The sequence below is a fragment of the Coregonus lavaretus genome (assembly GCF_964263955.1).
Source record: "Coregonus lavaretus genome assembly, chromosome: 21".
Taxonomy (NCBI): Eukaryota; Metazoa; Chordata; class Actinopteri; order Salmoniformes; family Salmonidae; genus Coregonus; species Coregonus lavaretus.
The window spans coordinates 26,977,743-26,995,195 of NC_140008.1; the positions used below are offsets into that span (position 1 = coordinate 26,977,743).

At 42.7% G+C, this 17,453-nt stretch overlaps 1 protein-coding gene across 1 annotated transcript in view; it reads left to right on the top strand.

Annotated features, from left to right (window-relative positions):
* The first annotated feature begins 1,311 nt into the window (after nt 1–1,311).
* LOC311149314 (protein PRRC2C-like) overlaps nt 1,312–17,453 on the top strand; it is a 45,011-nt gene continuing 28,869 nt past the window's right edge. Inside the window, exons 1-4 of the mRNA XM_084186454.1 lie at nt 1,312–1,645; nt 13,764–13,933; nt 14,086–14,260; nt 14,429–14,673. Of these exons, the coding sequence (XP_084042580.1) occupies nt 13,819–13,933; nt 14,086–14,260; nt 14,429–14,673 (535 nt within the window). The 5' untranslated portion in view covers nt 1,312–1,645; nt 13,764–13,818. The remainder of the gene's footprint in view (nt 1,646–13,763; nt 13,934–14,085; nt 14,261–14,428; nt 14,674–17,453) is intronic.

A 17,453-nucleotide genomic window follows, 5' to 3' on the forward strand; every position in this document is an offset into this window, starting at 1 on the left:
TTTTGGTCATGTTGTGTAAATACAAATATTTTTGTGTGTCAATTTCGACTAGCCCACCCAACAAAAAAATTGTCCAGCCCATCTGCCATTTGCCAGATGGCCAATCCACCCCTGATTTATCACCTGTGGGGCTAATGATGTAGAGATGAGCTACAGTAGGGTACCAAGCCAAGCCATGCCATGCACTCCAAACATCTAAGATCAGTTTACTCTCCCGACACTGTCCTTAGCCTTAATTTTTAATGAGGAAAAATGACAAACCAACCTTACTGCAGTTGGCTTGTTCGATATTGCAGCCGACAGTGCAGGCAACTGACATACAAAGAACCCTGCATCATAAGAATCTACAGATCATTATTATTTGTACATCACTCAGTCAGTCACAATTTACCCATGATACATTACGGTTTTGATCTTCTCGAACACGGCAAATGTCTGCTCACCTGTGGCTTCATCCTACCACAGAGTTTTCAAACTAAAACCAGAGAGGAAGAGGAAGTGAAAGAGCAAGGCCCAACTCGACGGAATATCTGTCTCTCTCCAGCAGGTGGAGTTTTTTGTTGTTTCGCTCACCAAGCAAGGAGTTTCTTTTATGGAGGTCAATGAGTGTCGAATTTAGACCACACATTTTTTTATGGCTTATTTGCTACGTGAGATTTATTTGATCGAATAGAAGTTTCGTAATGCTAAAGTTGTTAGGAGTGTACTGATGTAAGTACGTGAGATCCCGGAAACTTTGAGAAAAAATACTTTATATCGGAGTTGTCTTGAGATGCCAATTAATATTCATGTATGAGGCTAGTAGCATAGGGTCTCTCACCATTGAATACAGGCGTTTGACGTCAACAACCCTCATCGAAAATTCAAAAAGAGATGATAATAATGAGATGTATCCACCAATCCAAAGAAAGGATAGGCGGAAGCTAGACAGCCCGCCGTTTTGCGGACGACTCCCATAGTTAGGACGGAGAGACATGTATCTTGTTGTCAGTCTATCCATAATCTTTTTCAAAACTGATGCTCCGCAGCCGCCGTCTTCTGTGAGTGATGATGTCAGACACCAGTGTAACTGGGGTTGTCACTAGTTACCACAGTCACAAAGTCAATATTGGCTATATCGTAAAAATGCATGAAAACAAAAATTAGCTTTTAAGTCTTAATTTAAGGTTAGGCATAATGTTAGCAGTGTGGTTAAGGTTAGGTTTAAAATCAGATTTTAAGAAGATAAATTGTAGAAATAGGCGGAGTTTAGCCAGAATGATGACTTTGTGGCTGTGGTAAGTAGTGGGCTGGCGGTCTGCCATCTTTGATTGTGCGACAGGCCGCGGCGCCTTCACTCACTTAACACTGTCTCATACTAGACAACGGGTGTGCAAGAAGACAGGAACACAAGCCGAGAGCATGTTAACGTCCGATTAACGGAGGACTTACCGGGAAAAAAGAACGGGCACCGTGTAGGCACAGCAACAAGCCTGTGCAAGTCGAGAGGAGCTTGTTGGATGCTAGCTTCCACGCTAGCTAGAATCGTTAGCCGAACTAGCAAGCTAGTTTTTGTAATCCGCCGGCCACACACACACTCGCACAAAACAGGCCGAACCCAGACGAGGCATACGAAAGACTAGAAGAAAGGGACCGGCGGTGACGGGTAGGTCGCCATGTCAATGATGTTCTGGCTAAATAGTTCGTGGTGAAAAGCAGGTTTGCGAAACCGAATGTGGAGGTGATAGCAAATTGAGTTCAAAACCGAAACTCAACGTTCTGACTCTTTTCAAGGTAGATAGTTAACCCACCATGCTGCAGTGTGTCTTTTAAATCTGAACGATTGAAGCCCGTTAACAATCCAAATATACTGTAACTAGTGAGGAATCATGTTTGATATCGTGAATTTGTGTTCGATTAGGTTTGGTGTTTTGGTCTAAAAGAGGCCCCCGCGTCGGGCCGATGTGACCCACCCTGCCTCAGCCTAAAATGGTCCATGAAGCCAGGCATCGCACGGCCTGCGGGTGAACTAGTTACCATTTCACCGAGATTGTACTATAATCTCCAAGCCTTAAACAATTGCTGATATTACATATCTGTGTTTGAGGTTTGAAGACGTTGCATAGACATTTCTTTAACTATTGTGTTTTGGACATGACGGTGTCCATGCCCCCCCCCCCCCCCCCCCCCCCCCCCCGCCGCCCTCCTCCAGTTTAGAAATGATGCTCGGACAAGTCCATTAGTAAGTTATATGAACCACAATGTATGTCGATAACCTCAGGTACCATTGATCCCAATGACTGACAATTTAGATGTATTTATTGAGCGCTCTGGTATGTGACTGGTATGCAAATGACCAGGCAGAGATTTCACCTGGCCTTGGGTGTGTGAGGAAGTGAGTGCATCTGTGAATGTGCAGACTGGTGTGTCAGAGGAGATGGTCAAAATAAGTGATTCATCCTCCCTATCTGACCAAGGTTTTTTTGTGTGTGTCTTTCCGAATCCCCAGTCGGTCAGATGAGGCCATTTCATAGGAAAGTAAATTGTTTCAAGCAATAGTCTCTCATTGGAAACCCTAAAAAGTGTGTAAAGTTGTGAATAGTACACCTGTAAGTCAAACTTTGATGTTCATAGTTCAAAAGTAGTTTGAAGTCCAGCTTAGTTCATATTTAATGCCATCTGTTCTGTAATTGATGTTATATGAAGATGACTGCAGGCCTTATTCTCTATTACTGGGAAAGATAGGCACCATCTAATTCCATCTCCCTATGGACTAGGAGATATTGATGTTCCCTCCTTCCAAGAGGCTGCAGCTCAATACTTTTGATGGGCTGTATCTCAATAATAATCCAAAGTGTCTTCCTTGCTACATCTCCTCTCCCTCCTGTCTACTGATCTGAAAACAGGATGGATAAAAGCAAAATGGCGGGAAGCCATTTGTGGGACTGTTTTACTAGCCCAGTTATTTAATATCAGTGTAGGTGTGTAGTGGTTGTCTGTAGCGTGGCTATCTGGTAGGGATGTAATGGCGTATCGGTGGTCCCCTATTCAAATGTTTAAGATACAAGTGCATGGGTCCGTGGACCCCCAAACCGATCCAAATGTAGCATGCATCGGTCAGAAAATCGATTCAAACGTAACGAATCACTGGTTCACTTTTTTTTTTTTTGTGGCTCATTGCGTTCTTTACCTTTAGAAAATATATAATGTTTTGTGACAACTTTCAGTGTCAAACTACATGTAACTGTGTTGACATTCATTGATCTACAAGTCATTTTGCATGCCAAACAACCCCAGGCGATATCAGTAGCCTAGTCAAACTGCGCACTGTGCCCAGCTTCACACGTTGACCAACGCAAGGTAGGCGGCCTGTTCCTGATCTTGCACATCTGCGAGGCACCTTCAGCATTCAAATGCTAAAATGTCTTGAGTGATATTAGGCTTTATTAGTTGAGTGACAACCTGTCATTTGCCTAGGTTATTGTTATAATGTGCTGTTAAATTGTTTTACCGGAATAAAAGTAAGCTACCGGAGACACAACTCTCATCTGGCTGTACTGTATCTGCTGAACGGGGATTACTATAGATTTTATTTTGATTGTTCAGGTTGACCATCAGCAATAGTTTTGGTAGTTTTGCTTTAAACTAGGTATGTGACAAATGGACAACACTTCTTAATGTTTAATCTGCCATTTTTTAATCGGTTTTCTGTTAAAACGATAAGAGAAATTAATAAAATTCCATGTGAATTCACAAGGCAGATGGTCTACATCGCGCTTCCTGTGGAGGGAGAGTAATTTATGCTGCTGGTGCTCTTGCTTTTCACGAGAATGACGCGTGTTGCTTGTTGTCGTCGTCTAATGACAAGTCATCAAACCGGCACTAGGCTACAGTCATAAAACTAGAGCCTCTGTGTGGCAAGTTATTAGGAGATATCTAGGTTAATCAATGGAAGATGGAATAATAATGACAGAAATAAAAGTTAAATGAGAAGGACAGGCTACAACACCAAGAGCCAACAGGTAGGCTGCTACTTAATACAATTAATCGAGTTGTTATTTACTGTAGGACTCGAAAGGGGAGAAAGCGCGCAGTTCACGTTATGTAATCGCAATTAGCATAGCTTTCGCTAGCTTAACTAGCTTCTTTCGGTTTGATGCAGTCAAGACCGGTACTATGTAATCAGATGAGATAATAAATAACTAGCAGTAAGTTAGTCTACTAGTGCGATTCAACTTGGTTGCTATCTCTCTCCCCCTCCCTGCTCCCCGTCACTCACATTTGAGCTACTGCTCTGCTTGGAGCATCTCGTGCTCCCTTCGTGCATTACAGCTCCCGTTAATAAAGTAGCAATTTTCTTCTCCTACTAACGTTACAGCATTGTTGCGTTAGGTATTTGTTAAATTTTTATTTTCCCTTTATGATGATGATGATTGGGATAATGTCGATAAATGTATAACAAGGACAGCAATCACTTTTGCGAGGCGCACTGCGTGGCCGAAGCGAGAGAAGAGATAATTCCGTTAACTTCCAAACAGGTGAAATCCAAAGTTGTGCTATATATTCGTTGGCTATGTCATAGCTAATTTGTAAACAATACATATTGATACATTAGTAGCATAAACACGTAACCTGAATAATGACATGTTAATTAGTGGGTGATGGTGATTTCAGAACCAAAATGGGGGGACAAAAAACAGGCTGCATTCCCCCCTAATCTGATAGTGGAAGTTGGGTGGTAGATGCCTAGTCTCCCTTATGGCTCAGCTCAGGTGCCTACATAGTATATACACCATAGACATACAGTACCAGTCAAAAGTTTGGACACACCTACTCATTCAAGGGTTTTCTTTATGTTTAAATTTTTTTACATTGCAGAATAATAGTGAAGACATCAAAACTATGAAATAACACATGGAATTGTGTAGTAACCAAAAAAGTGTTAAACAAATCAAAATATATTTGAGATTCTTCAAATAGCCACCCTTTGCCTTGATGACAGCTTCGCACACTCTTGGCATTCTCTCAACCAGCTTCACCTGGAATGCTTTTCCAACAGTCTTGAAGGAGTTCCCACATATGCTGAGCACTGTTTTTTCCTTCACTCTGTGGTCCGACTCATCCCAAACCATCTCAATATGGTTGAGGTTGGGGGATTGTGGAGGCCAGGTCATCTGATGCAGCACTCCATCACTCTCCTTCTTGGTCAAATAGCCCTTACACAGCCGGGAGGTGTGTTGGGTCATTGTCCTGTTGAAAAACAAATGATAGTCCCACTAAGCCCAAACCAGTTGGGATGGCGTGTCGCTGCAGAATGCTGTGGTAGCCATGCTGGTTAAGTGTGCCTTGAAATCTAAATAAATCACAGACAGTGTCACCAGCAAAGCACCATAACACCTCATCCTCCATGCTTTACGGTGGGAACTATACATGCAGAGATCATCCGTTCACCCACACCACGTCTCACAAAGACACAGCGGTTTGAACCAAAAATCTCCAATTTGGACTCCAGACCAAAAGACACATTTCCACCGGTCTAATGTCCATCACTCGTGTTTCTTGGCCCAAGCAGGTCTCTTCTTCTTATTGGTGTCCTTTAGTAGTGGTTTCTTTGCAGAAATTCGACCATGAAGGCCTGATTCACACAGTACCCTATGAACAGTTGATGTTGAGATGTCTGTACTTGAACTCTGTGACACATTTATTTGGGCTGCAGTTTATGAGGCTGATAACTCTAATGAACTCTGCAGCAGAGGTAACTCTGGGTCTTCTATTCCTGTGGCGGTCCTCATGAGAGCCAGTTTCATCATAGCGTTTGATGGTTTTTGAGACTGCACTTGAAGAATCTTTCAAAATTCTTGACATTTTCAGTTTTGACTGACCTTCATGTCTTAAAGTAATGATGGACTGTCGTTACAAAGAGTTACCTCTTTGCTTATTTGAGCTGTTCTTGCCATAATATGGACTTGGTCTTTTACCAAATAGGGCTATCTTCTGTATACCCCCCCTACCTTGTCACAACACAACTGATTGGCTCAAACGCATTAAGAAGGAAATCAATTGGGTGTCTATTTGAAGAATCTCAAATATAAAATATATTTAGATTTGTTTAACACTGTTTTGGTTACTGCAAGATTCCATATGGGTTATTTCATAGTTTTGATGTCTTCACTATTATTCTACAGTGTAAAAATTTTTTTAAATAAAGAAAAACCCTTGAATGAGTAGGTGTGTCCAAACTTTTGACTGGTAGTGTACATCATTTACACACACACACACACACACAGAAGTCAGCTCAGACAGATCCAGCTACAAGAGGCCCAGCTCAGCAGCAGATTTTAAATTGGAGTGGAAAATTAATGTGTTTATCAACAAATGTTAGTGTATCGCATCGATTTGGTCTCTAATTAAACCGATTTGTTTCAAACTAAAACGTATCGTTCCTGTATCGGAGCCCATGTATCTAGATGCATATCGAATCGTCTCGAAAGGGAAAGGTGCACATCTCTACTATCTGACTACTGTTGTATCACTGTGAGGCAGTGAGAGGTGACTCAGCTGATATCCACCTCCTCAGCTGGCACAATGCACTGCACACAGTCTTGGGTCCATCTGTAGCTTCATGCCATAGGGCCCATCTCAATAGTCTAAGAAGGTTTCCTTGTTTCCTTTCCATAATTTACAGCAATCTTAAAGTACTTGAAAGCAAATAACAAAGGAACAAATCAGGACACTTATCTGCTTACTGCCTAGAGGTGACATCACATTCCTTCCTTCTGCTCCTCATCTTTCCTCTCCTCTCTCAGCTCTCCCTGGAGGCAAAGGGACAGGGTTACAGTTATAAGGGCTATACACTGAGTGTATGAAACATTAGGAATACCTTCTCGTTCCATGACAGACTGACCAGGTGAATCCAGGTGAAAGCTATGATCCTTTATTGATGTCACATGTTAAATCCACTTCAGTCAGTGTAGATGAAGGGGAGGAGACAGGTTAAAGAAGGATTTTTAAACCTTGAGACAATTGAGACATGGATTGTGTGTGTGCGCCATTGAGGGTGAATGGGCAAGACAAAAGATTTAAGTGCCTTTGAACAAGGTATGGTAGTAGGTGCCAGGCGCACCAGTTTGCGTGTGTAAAGAACTACAACGCTGCTGGGTTTCTTATGCGCAACAGTTTCTCATGTGTATCAAGAATGGTCCACCACCCGAAGGACATCTAACCAACTTGACACAACTGTGGGAAGCATTGGAATCAACATGGGCCAGCATCCCTGTGGAACTGCCCTGATTAATTGAGGCTGGTCTGAGGGCAAAAGGGGGTGCAACTCAATATTAGGAAGCTGTTCCTAATGTTTTGTACACTCAGTGTATGTGTTGTCAATTTGGATCAAAACGTCTTAATCTGAATATAAGGCAAGGTAAGGCTGGAGACTGGGTTGCAGAGAGAAACGACTGGATATGATTTGAACTGAAGCTGGGTTGAGGGTGTGTGGCTGTATTGAGCAGGTGGGCAATGAATTCTGGGGGCATGGCTGGGTTATGTGGGACTTGACAGAATAAGGCAGTGTTTTTATTCATTTAATTTTTTTCTTAGGGGGTAGATCAGCTTTAATATTGCAGATAGCTTCCGTCAATGTAATTGTCTGCATCATTTCCAATGCCCTATGTATTTTTTGGTAAATATAGATACAGTAACAGTCAAATTTTTGATTCTTTAAAGTAGCCACCCTTTGCCTTGACAGCTTTGCACACTCTTGGCATTCTCTCAACCAGCTTCACCTAGAAGGCATTTCCAACAGTCTTGAAGGTGTTCCCACATATGCTGAGCAATATGTCCAACTCATCCCAAACCATCTCAATAGGGTTGAGGTCGGGTGATTGTGGAGGCCAGGTCATCTGATGCAGCACTCCATCACTCTCCTTCTTGGTCAAATAGCCCTTACACAGCCTGGAGGTGTGTTGGGTGATTGTCCTGTTTAAAAACAAATGATAGTCCCACTAAGCGCAAACCAGATGGGATGGCATATCGCTGCAGAATGCTGTAGTAGCCATGCTGGTTAAGTGTGCCTTGAATTCTAAATACATCACAGACATTGTCACCAGCATAGCACCATTACATCTCCTCCTCCATGTTTCATGGTGGGAACCACACATGCGGAGATCATCCGTTCACCTACTCTGCGGCTCACAAAGACACGGCGGTTGGAACCAGAAATCTCAAATTTGGACTCATCCGACCAGTGGACAGATTTCCGCCAGTCTAATGCCCATTGCTCGTGTTTCTTGGCCCAAGCAAGTCTCTTCTTCTTATTGGTGTCCTGTAGTAGTGGTTTCTTTGCAGCAATTCGACCATGAATGCCTGATTCACGCAGTCTCCTCTGAACAGTTGATGTTGAGATGTGTCTGTTACTTGAACTCTGTGAAGCATTTATTTGGGCTGCAATTTGTGAGGCTGGTAACTCTAATGAACTTATCCTCTGCAGCAGAGGTAACTCTGGGTTTTCCTTTCCTGTGGCGGTCCTCATGAGAGCCAGTTTCATCATAGCGTTTGATGGTTTTTGCGATTGCACTTGAAGAAATGTTCAAAGTGCTTGAAATGTTCCGGATTGACTGACCTTCATGTCTTAAACTAAGATGGACTGTCATTTCTCTTTGCTTATTTGAGCTGTTCTTGCCATAATATGGACTTGGTCTTTTATCAAATAGTGCTATCTTCTGTATACCAACCCTACCTTGTCACAACACAACTGATTGGCTCAAATGCATTAAGAAGGAAATAAATTCCACAAATTCACTTTTAACAAGGCACACCTGTTAATTGAAATGCATTCCAGGTGACTGCCTCATGAAGCTGGTTGAGAGAATGCCAAGAGTGTGCAAAGCTGTCAAGGCAAAGGGTGGCAACTTTGAAAAATAAAAAATATATTTTGATTTGTTTTAACACTTTTTTGGTTAATACATGATTCCATATGTTATCAATAAAGAAAAAACCTGGAATGAGTAGGTGTCAACTTTTGACTGGTACTGTGTGTGTGTGTATCATATATATATATATATATATATATATATATATATATATATATATATATATATACACACACACACACACAGTGCCTTCGGGAAGTATTCAGACCCCTTGACTTTTTATAATAATATAATAATAATAATATGCCATTTAGCAGACGCTTTTATCCAAAGCGACTTACAGTCATGCGTGCATACATTTTTTTTTGTGTATGGGTGGTCCCGGGGATCGAACCCACTACCTTGGCGTTACAAGCGCCGTGCTCTACCATTTTGTTACGTTGCAGCCTTATTCTAAAATGGATTAAATAAATAAATCCTCAGCAATCTACACACAATACCCCATAATGACAAAGTGAAAACAGGTTTTTAGACATTTTTGAAAATTAATACCAAGACACTTCCTAGAGCTGGCCGCCAGTCCAAACTGAGCAATCGGGGGAGAAGGGCCTTGGTCAGGGAAGTGAACAAGAACCGGTTAGTCACTCTGACAGAGCTCCAGAGTTCTTCTGTGGAGATGGGAGAACCTTCCAGAAGGACAACCATCTCTGCAGCACTCCACCAATCAGGACTTTATTGTAGAGCGGCCAGACGGAAGCCACTCCTCAGTAAAAGGCAAATGACAGCACGCTTGGAGTTTGCCAAAAGGCACCTAAATACTCAGACCATGAGAAACAAGATTCTCTAGTCTGATGAAACCAAATTTGAACTCTTTGGCCAGAATTCCAAGCGTTACGTCTGTAGGAAACCTGGCACGATCCCTATGGTGAAGCATGGTTGTGGCAGCATCATGCTCTGGGGATGTTTTTCAGCAGCAGGGACTGGGAGACTAGTCTGGATCGAGGGAAAGATGAACAGCGCAAAGTACAGAGAAATCCTTGATGAAAACCTGCTCCAGAGGGCACAGGACCTCAGACTGGGGTGAAGGTTCATCTTCCAACAGGACAACGACCCTAAGCACACAGCCAAAACAACGCAGAAGTGGCTTTGGGACAAGTCTCTGAATGTCCTTGAGTGGCCAGCCAGAGCCCGGACTTGAACCCGATCAAACGTCTCTGGAGAGACCTGAAAATAGCTGTGCCGCAACGCTCCCCATCAAACCTGACAGAGCTTGAGAGGATCGGCAGAGAAGAATGGGAGAAACCCCCCAAATACAGGTGTGCCAAGCTTGTAGCGTCATACCCAAGAAGACTTGAGTCTGTAATCGCTGCCAAAGGTGCTTCAACAAAGTACTGAGTAAAGGGTCTGAATACTTATGTAAATGTTATATTTACTTTTTTTATTTTAAAGAAATTAGCAAACATTTCTTAACCTGTTTTTGCTTTGTCATTATGGGGTATTGTGTATGGATTGAGGGGAGTAAAACAAATAAAATAATCAATTTTAGAATAAGGCTCTAACATAACGTGGAAAAAGTCAAGGGGTCTGAATACTTTCCAAATGCACTGTAAATGTGTCAAGTGCAGATCTGGTTGCTCCTCATTACACACCACAGACCAACAAATATTCTTTACATCAACAACATAGGAATTACTACTAAACTTATTGTATAACCTCTTATACACTATATTAGGCCCAGCCTTTGGAACTCTGGTTTTCCTAGATATGGTTACTATATTGTGATCACTACATCCAATGTATTTGGATACTGCTTTAAAGCAAATGTCTGCAGCATTACTAAAGATGTGATCAATACATGTTGATGACTTCATTCCTGTGCTGTTTAACTACCCTGGTAGGTTGACTGATAACCTGAACAAGGTTGCATGCACTAGTTACAGTTTGAAGCTTTTTCTTGAGTGGGCAGCTTGATGAAAGCCAGCCAATATTTAAAATTCACCCAGAAAATATACCTCTGTTGATATCACATAAATGATCAAGCATTTCACACGTTATCCAGATACTGACTGTTAGTATTTGGTGGTCTATAGCAGCTTCCAACAAGAATGGGCTTTAGGTGAGGCAGATGAACCTGTAGCCATATTACTTCAACAGTATTTAACATGAGATCCTCTCTAAGCTTCACAGGAATTTGGTTCTGAATATAAACGGCAACACCTCTACCATTGGCATTTCTGTCTTTTCTGTAGATGTTATAACCATGTATCGCTAGCACTGTATCATCAAAGGTATTATCTAAGTGAGTTTCATAGATTGTCAGAATATGAATGTCGTCTGTTATTAGCAAATTATTGATTTCATGAACCTTGTTTCTTAAGCTACATATGTTAACATGGGCTATTTTTAGCACTTTTCTGGATGCTTGATTGTTTTCATTGCTTTATTGGGAAGCTTAGCAGAAGTAGACATGCTAATGTTATTTATGTTAGTGCAGGGTGAGCTGCACACAGTGGACTTCTGGGCAGTTAGAGGGACATAAATTAGGTTACTTACATGGTCTTCCAACACACCTGGGATAATAGGCCTATATGAGCCTATTATCCCATAGGGCGGCGCACAATTGGCCCAGCGTCGTCCGGGTTTGGCCGGTGTAGGCCGTCATTGTAAATAAGAATTTGTTCTTAACTGACTTGCCTAGTTAAATAAAGGTAAAATAAAAGAAAATATCATTATGACAACTCAGCGACAAAAGAGTAGGCATTAACTGAGCTGGGCTTGGGTAATTGATAAGTCATTGTCTCAACTCAGCCTTATAATGCTGTGAAAGGATTCAGGAACCCAAATGATTTGGGTGGATCCCATCCACCTTTATAAAACAAGCTTTGTTTCCAGGAGATATCAAAATAGTCAAATGTTACACCCACAGAGCTGCTATAGTCACATAGCCAGTTATGGAGGGCTAAAAGTCTGCTTAAATGTTCAATGCCATGATTTAGGGAGGACATATATATTATGGGGCGTTTGTTGGTGTCAAGCAGAGACCCAATCAGTTCTTTAAAATCTATCTTCAGCTTTTCTGAGCTGCCCTTCATAATGTCATTGAATCCCACATGAACTATTATAGACACAATTTCCTGATGCAGGTTTAAAATGTTTGGGAGCAGCTTATTGATGCTCTTGGATAGCACAATGTTTTTGCTCCAGGGACTGAGACATTTCTCACCATTGGACTGGCCAATACAACAACCGGAGAAGGAGGTTGAGAAATCGGCCCATTCCTACCCCTCACACAATTTGTGGAACCTTTCACTGCAGGCAGTCGAACTCGACGACGAAGCCGCTGCTGGAGTCAGCCACCCTAGGGTCACGCACTACTCATAAAGCAAATTTAGAACTTTTATTATTAAAAACATAAAATACTGTCATACCGTCCAATTGTTTTCAAATACCATGATATATTTTGGCCGTATCTTCCAGCCCTACCACTGATGTGTGAGGATAAAAGGGTAGGGAAAATGGAGAACTGTTTGCCAAATACATTTTCCAAAATTGTTTGTGTTAGTCAAGCACATTAACAACTATTACTTAATAGTTAGCTCCTTAGCTAAGGCGTCCCTACAGCTAAGGTAATTGGCTACTGCGTTTAGACAACTTAGCAAGAACACTTTCTTGCCCGAACATGCTTTGATCGCCGCAATGGTGGTAGGGTCGAACGCACAGACAAGCAAGGAAACATGTGCAGTGTTGCGGTAGTTCAGTGCACGTCGCTGCGTGGATGGAAACAGACATAGAGAGGGCTGTTCCGCTAATGCCGTCCTTCACAGAAAGTTATGTTAGACTGTTAAAGATTAGTAGGCCTATGTTAATTAATCAGTTCTTGATCTGTCCTCTTGATATATCTGTATGTCAACAGTAGGCTGCTAATGATGTGATAATAGTGAGTTCACTAATGACAAGGCATGTTGAATGAATGGTAGCCTAGTAGTCAGACCTAACTTGATGTATTAGGTTCGGGATGGAGATCTGAAACAAGCTCATATAGGCCTAGTTCAGTTGTTTCGTTTTCCAAATAGTAAGCTAGACGACTACATTGCGTTCAATATATATTATTTATTTTTTTGGCTGCTTTCTGTGACCTTGATTGACTCTGTCCCTCTCTGGGGTCCCTCCCCCTGTGGCTCTGGCACACAGTGGCTGAGGGGCTAGCCCGGCCTGCCTTGTGGAGGAAGTAGCTCTGCTTTTTATCTCTCACTCTTCCCCTCTCCCAGCCCCTCTGCATTCTCAGCTGGCAGACGTCTGCTATCTTAGGGTGGCTAGGAAGTTGTGTGCGTGCACAAGTGTGTTTATGCGAGTTTGCTTTTGCTCCTATACAGTGAGTTTGCTCAATGCCTAGAGGAGATGTCCATTCGATTGACTATTTCTTTGTTTTGTTTTTTTGTTTACTGCAATCAACAAAGTTTTCAGATTTTGGACACACGATATCTGCCACAACAAGTGGTTCCTGAATTACCATTTGGGCATTGACTTATATCAGATAGTGCCACGCCCATCATTATGTAGGAGTGCATACTTCAAGATTTAAACAAATATATTTGTATGTTTAGCTCACATGATATCATTTAAAAGTATGCATTAAGGTGTCTGAATAGATAAACATGTCAACGAATGTAGACCTTAATGCATTTCTATAGCTTCAAATCTTCTTTACAATGGATGAGGAGTGCCAAGATGTCTGTGCGGTGGCTTCAATACAGCGCCCCCCCTTCAGTAATCCAGGGTTTATACACATCATTGGTTAACCCTGTTGTTTTATGGGCGGTCGGCATGGCAACACGACATACCCCATCAATCTACAATGAGTAATAATGAGACCAGACTCATCAAAATGTTTAAAGTTTGATTTATATTTTATTGCAGGAGGCTGGTTCTGGAGGTGAGACCGGAGGACCAGACTCAATGAGTTTCCAGCGAAATGTCAGAGAAGTCAGGGCAGAGCACCAAGGCAAAGGATGGCAAGACCAAGTATGCAACCCTTAGCCTCTTCAACACATACAAGGGCAAGTCTCTGGAGACTCAGAAAACTGCAGGTATGCACAAGCTAAACACACTCACTTACATACACGTCTGCCTCTACTTGTCTAGTGGCTAGGGGTCGATTTGTGATTTGCTATAATAAACGTGACGCGTAAACTCTGCTTCTTGCTTAATGTTCTATGCCCTCTCCTCTCCCCCGGTCCAGTTGCTGCCAGACATGGGCTCCAGAGTTTGGGTAAGGTTGCTGTCAGTCGACGCATGCCCCCCCCTGCCAACCTGCCCAGCTTGAAGGCAGAGAACAAGGGCAACGACCCCAACGTTAACATCGTCCCCAAGGACGGCAGCGGCTGGGCCTCCAGACCTGAGGGAGGAGACGAGAGGTGAGATACCAGGGCTGCCCCTGAATGAAATCTCTACACACACACACACACACTGTTACCTGGCCTGTCCTCATGTTGCTTCTCAGCCCTAATAATAATAAACTACTTCTCTCTTCTCTTTCTCTCGCGCCTCCTTTCCCCTCTCCTCCTCTTTGTTGTGTGTATCAGGCAGTCTGAGACACCCCCGCCCCAGCCTAAGCCAGCTGCCCCCCAACCCCCAGATGTCTCGTCCTCTATAGGGGGCAGCAGATCCTGGGCCAACAGCAAGCCACCACAGCTAGAAGGAGGAGCCCCTCGTGTGAGCAGCCAGTTCCACCAGGAGTTCCCCAGTTTGCAGGCGGCTGGGGAGGCAGAGAAAGGGGAGGGGCAAGAGGAGGAGCCTTATGGACCTGGACCCAGCCTCAGACCTCAGAGTATGAACACAAACACTCACTCACATAATCTCACACGCACATTCCCCAGTTTCAGTCTTCAGAACGTGAGCATTACTCCTTTCTACCCGCTACTCATGGACCAAACTACCTGACCCAAAGGTTGTTACTCTACAACAGAAATGACTCTCTTGTGTTGTCTCTCCTCCAGGGTGGGAAATTAACACCCACCACCTGCCAAATGTGGGTAGATTTTGGCATTGGCGGGTAAGCATGTCTATTTCACAAGCCATGTTGGCTGGTGGTCACACAGGATTTGGGAACAGTCTTTATCAATTTAATTTACTTAAAAGGCTACTTAACCCTTTACACTCCTGGAAATTGGCCTATATTGTTGGGGCTAAATTGAAATGTTTCTTACAGAAGAAATATGAAAAACATATGCATAACAATGGTAGCAATTGAAAGGGAACAGTTTGGAGATTATGGGAAAATGATCAGACCAAAGGTGAGTACACAACAGTTCACCTGACAGAAGTCTGAATCCAAACAGTACACTGTTGATTTGATGTGCATTTGACCTTTTACTATACTTGTCGCCTCATTTGTTGAAAACACGAAATCTGAAAATACTCTGGAGACTTTCAGTAACATAATAAGAATATTTCCTGGAATATGTGGTAGGTGTAACATAAGACAAATAAATTACAAGGGTTTGATTGATAGGACTAATTGGTATCTGTAAGTGGACAAACATCGGTGTGCACAGTTCCTAAGTCATTTCAATGCACTTTTATGACTCAAAGAAGAGTCTTCAACTACACTGAGTGTACAAAACATTAAGAACACCTTCCTAATATTGAGTAGTACCCCCTTTTGCCCTCAGAACAGCCTCAATTCGTCAGGGCATGGACTCCACAAGGTGTCAAAAGCGTTCCACAGGGTTGCCGGCCCATGTTGACTTCAATGCTTCCCATAGTTGTCAAGTTAGCTGAACATCCTTTGGATGGTGGACCATTCTTTATACACAGGGAAACTGTTGAGCGTGAAAAACCCAGCAGCATTGCGGTTCTTAACACAAACCGGTGCACCTGGCACCTACTACCATACCCGGTTCAAAGGCACTTAAATATTTTGTTTTACCCATTCACCCTCTGAATGGCACACAAACACACAATCCATGTGTCAATTGTCTCAAGGTTTAAAAATCCTTCTTTAAACTGTCTCCTCCCCTTCATCTACACCTATTTGAAGTGGATTTAACAAGTGACATCAATAAGGGATCATAGCTTTCACCTGGATTCACCTGGTCAGTCTGTCATGGAAAGAGCAGGTGTTCCTAATGTTTTGTACACTCAGTGTATAAGGTGCTTATTATTATTTTTTAGCTCCTAGCTGTGCCATTGAGGAACTAGCACGAGCACACTTGTTGTTTTGCTTGGAACACAACCCAGCATCCCCACCATCATACAATTACTGTTTACGTAATCCCAAAAATTGTCAATTTTAATCGCAATCTGGGTCAGGTGTGCATCATTTGAAAACCTGTTATTTTGCCAACATGACTAGCAAAATTATAAAATACGATATTACAGTGTTAGGCTTTCACAGTGCAATTCAGGGAAACTGATAATTTTGGTGCGCATAGGAAGGAGTCATGAGTGCATTCAGGTGCGTGTGCCGCTGTGAATGTTTTTCACAATAGACAAGCACTGGCTCATTCTGTTCAGAACAACCCAGGTTATGACGACATGTCATCTTTTAACTGTACATCAAACATAGTGATCATAAACGTTGACACTGTATATGATGTGTGTTTTATGATACAGAAATGTGAAGTGCACATTTGGACTCACGGGTGTTTGCTTGTATGACATTAACATTTTACATTTACATTTTAGTCATTTAGCAGACGCTCTTATCCAGAGCGACTTACAGTTAGTGCATACATTATTCCCCCCATGGGAATCGAACCCACAACCCTGGCGTTGCAAACGCCATGCTCTACCAACTGAGCTACATCCCTGCCGGCCATTCCCTCCCCTACCCTGGACAACGCTGGGCCAATTGTGCGCAGCCCCATGGGTCTCCCGGTCGCGGCCGGCTACGACAGAGCCTGGATTCGAACCAGGATCTCTAGTGGCACAGCTAGCACTGCGATGCGATGCAATGCCTTAGACCACTGCGCCACTCGGGAGGCTAAGGCGTATTTATTATAATCCTCAACATCTCATCTTTCAAAATGCATACAGTGCATTCGGAAAGTATTCAGACCCCATGACTCAACATTTTGTTAGGTTACAGCCTTATTCTAAAATTGATTAAATTGTTTTTTTCCCCCTCATCAGTCTACACACAATACCCCATAATGACAAAGGAGAAACTGTTTTTTAGAAATATATATTATGAAAAAAGATAAACTGATAATACATTTACATAAGTATTCAGACCCTTTACTCAGTACTTTGTTGAAGCACCTTTGGCAGCGATTACAGCCTCGAGTCTACTTGGGTATGATGCTACAAGCTTGGCACACCTGTATTTGGGGAGTTTCTCTTATTCTTCTGTGCAGATCCTCCCAAGCGCTGTCAGGTTGGATGGGGAGCGTTGCTGCACAGCTATTTTCAGGTCTCTCCAGAGATGTTCAATCGGGTTCAAGTCCGGGCTCTGGCTGGGCCACTCAAGGACATTCAGAGACTTGTCCCGAAAGCACTCCTGCGTTGTCTTGGCTGTGCTTAGGTTCTTTGTCCTGTTGGAAGGTGTCGTGTTGAGCATGGAACATTCCAAAAACCTTTAATTCATGAACTTTTAGTTAGTTATTT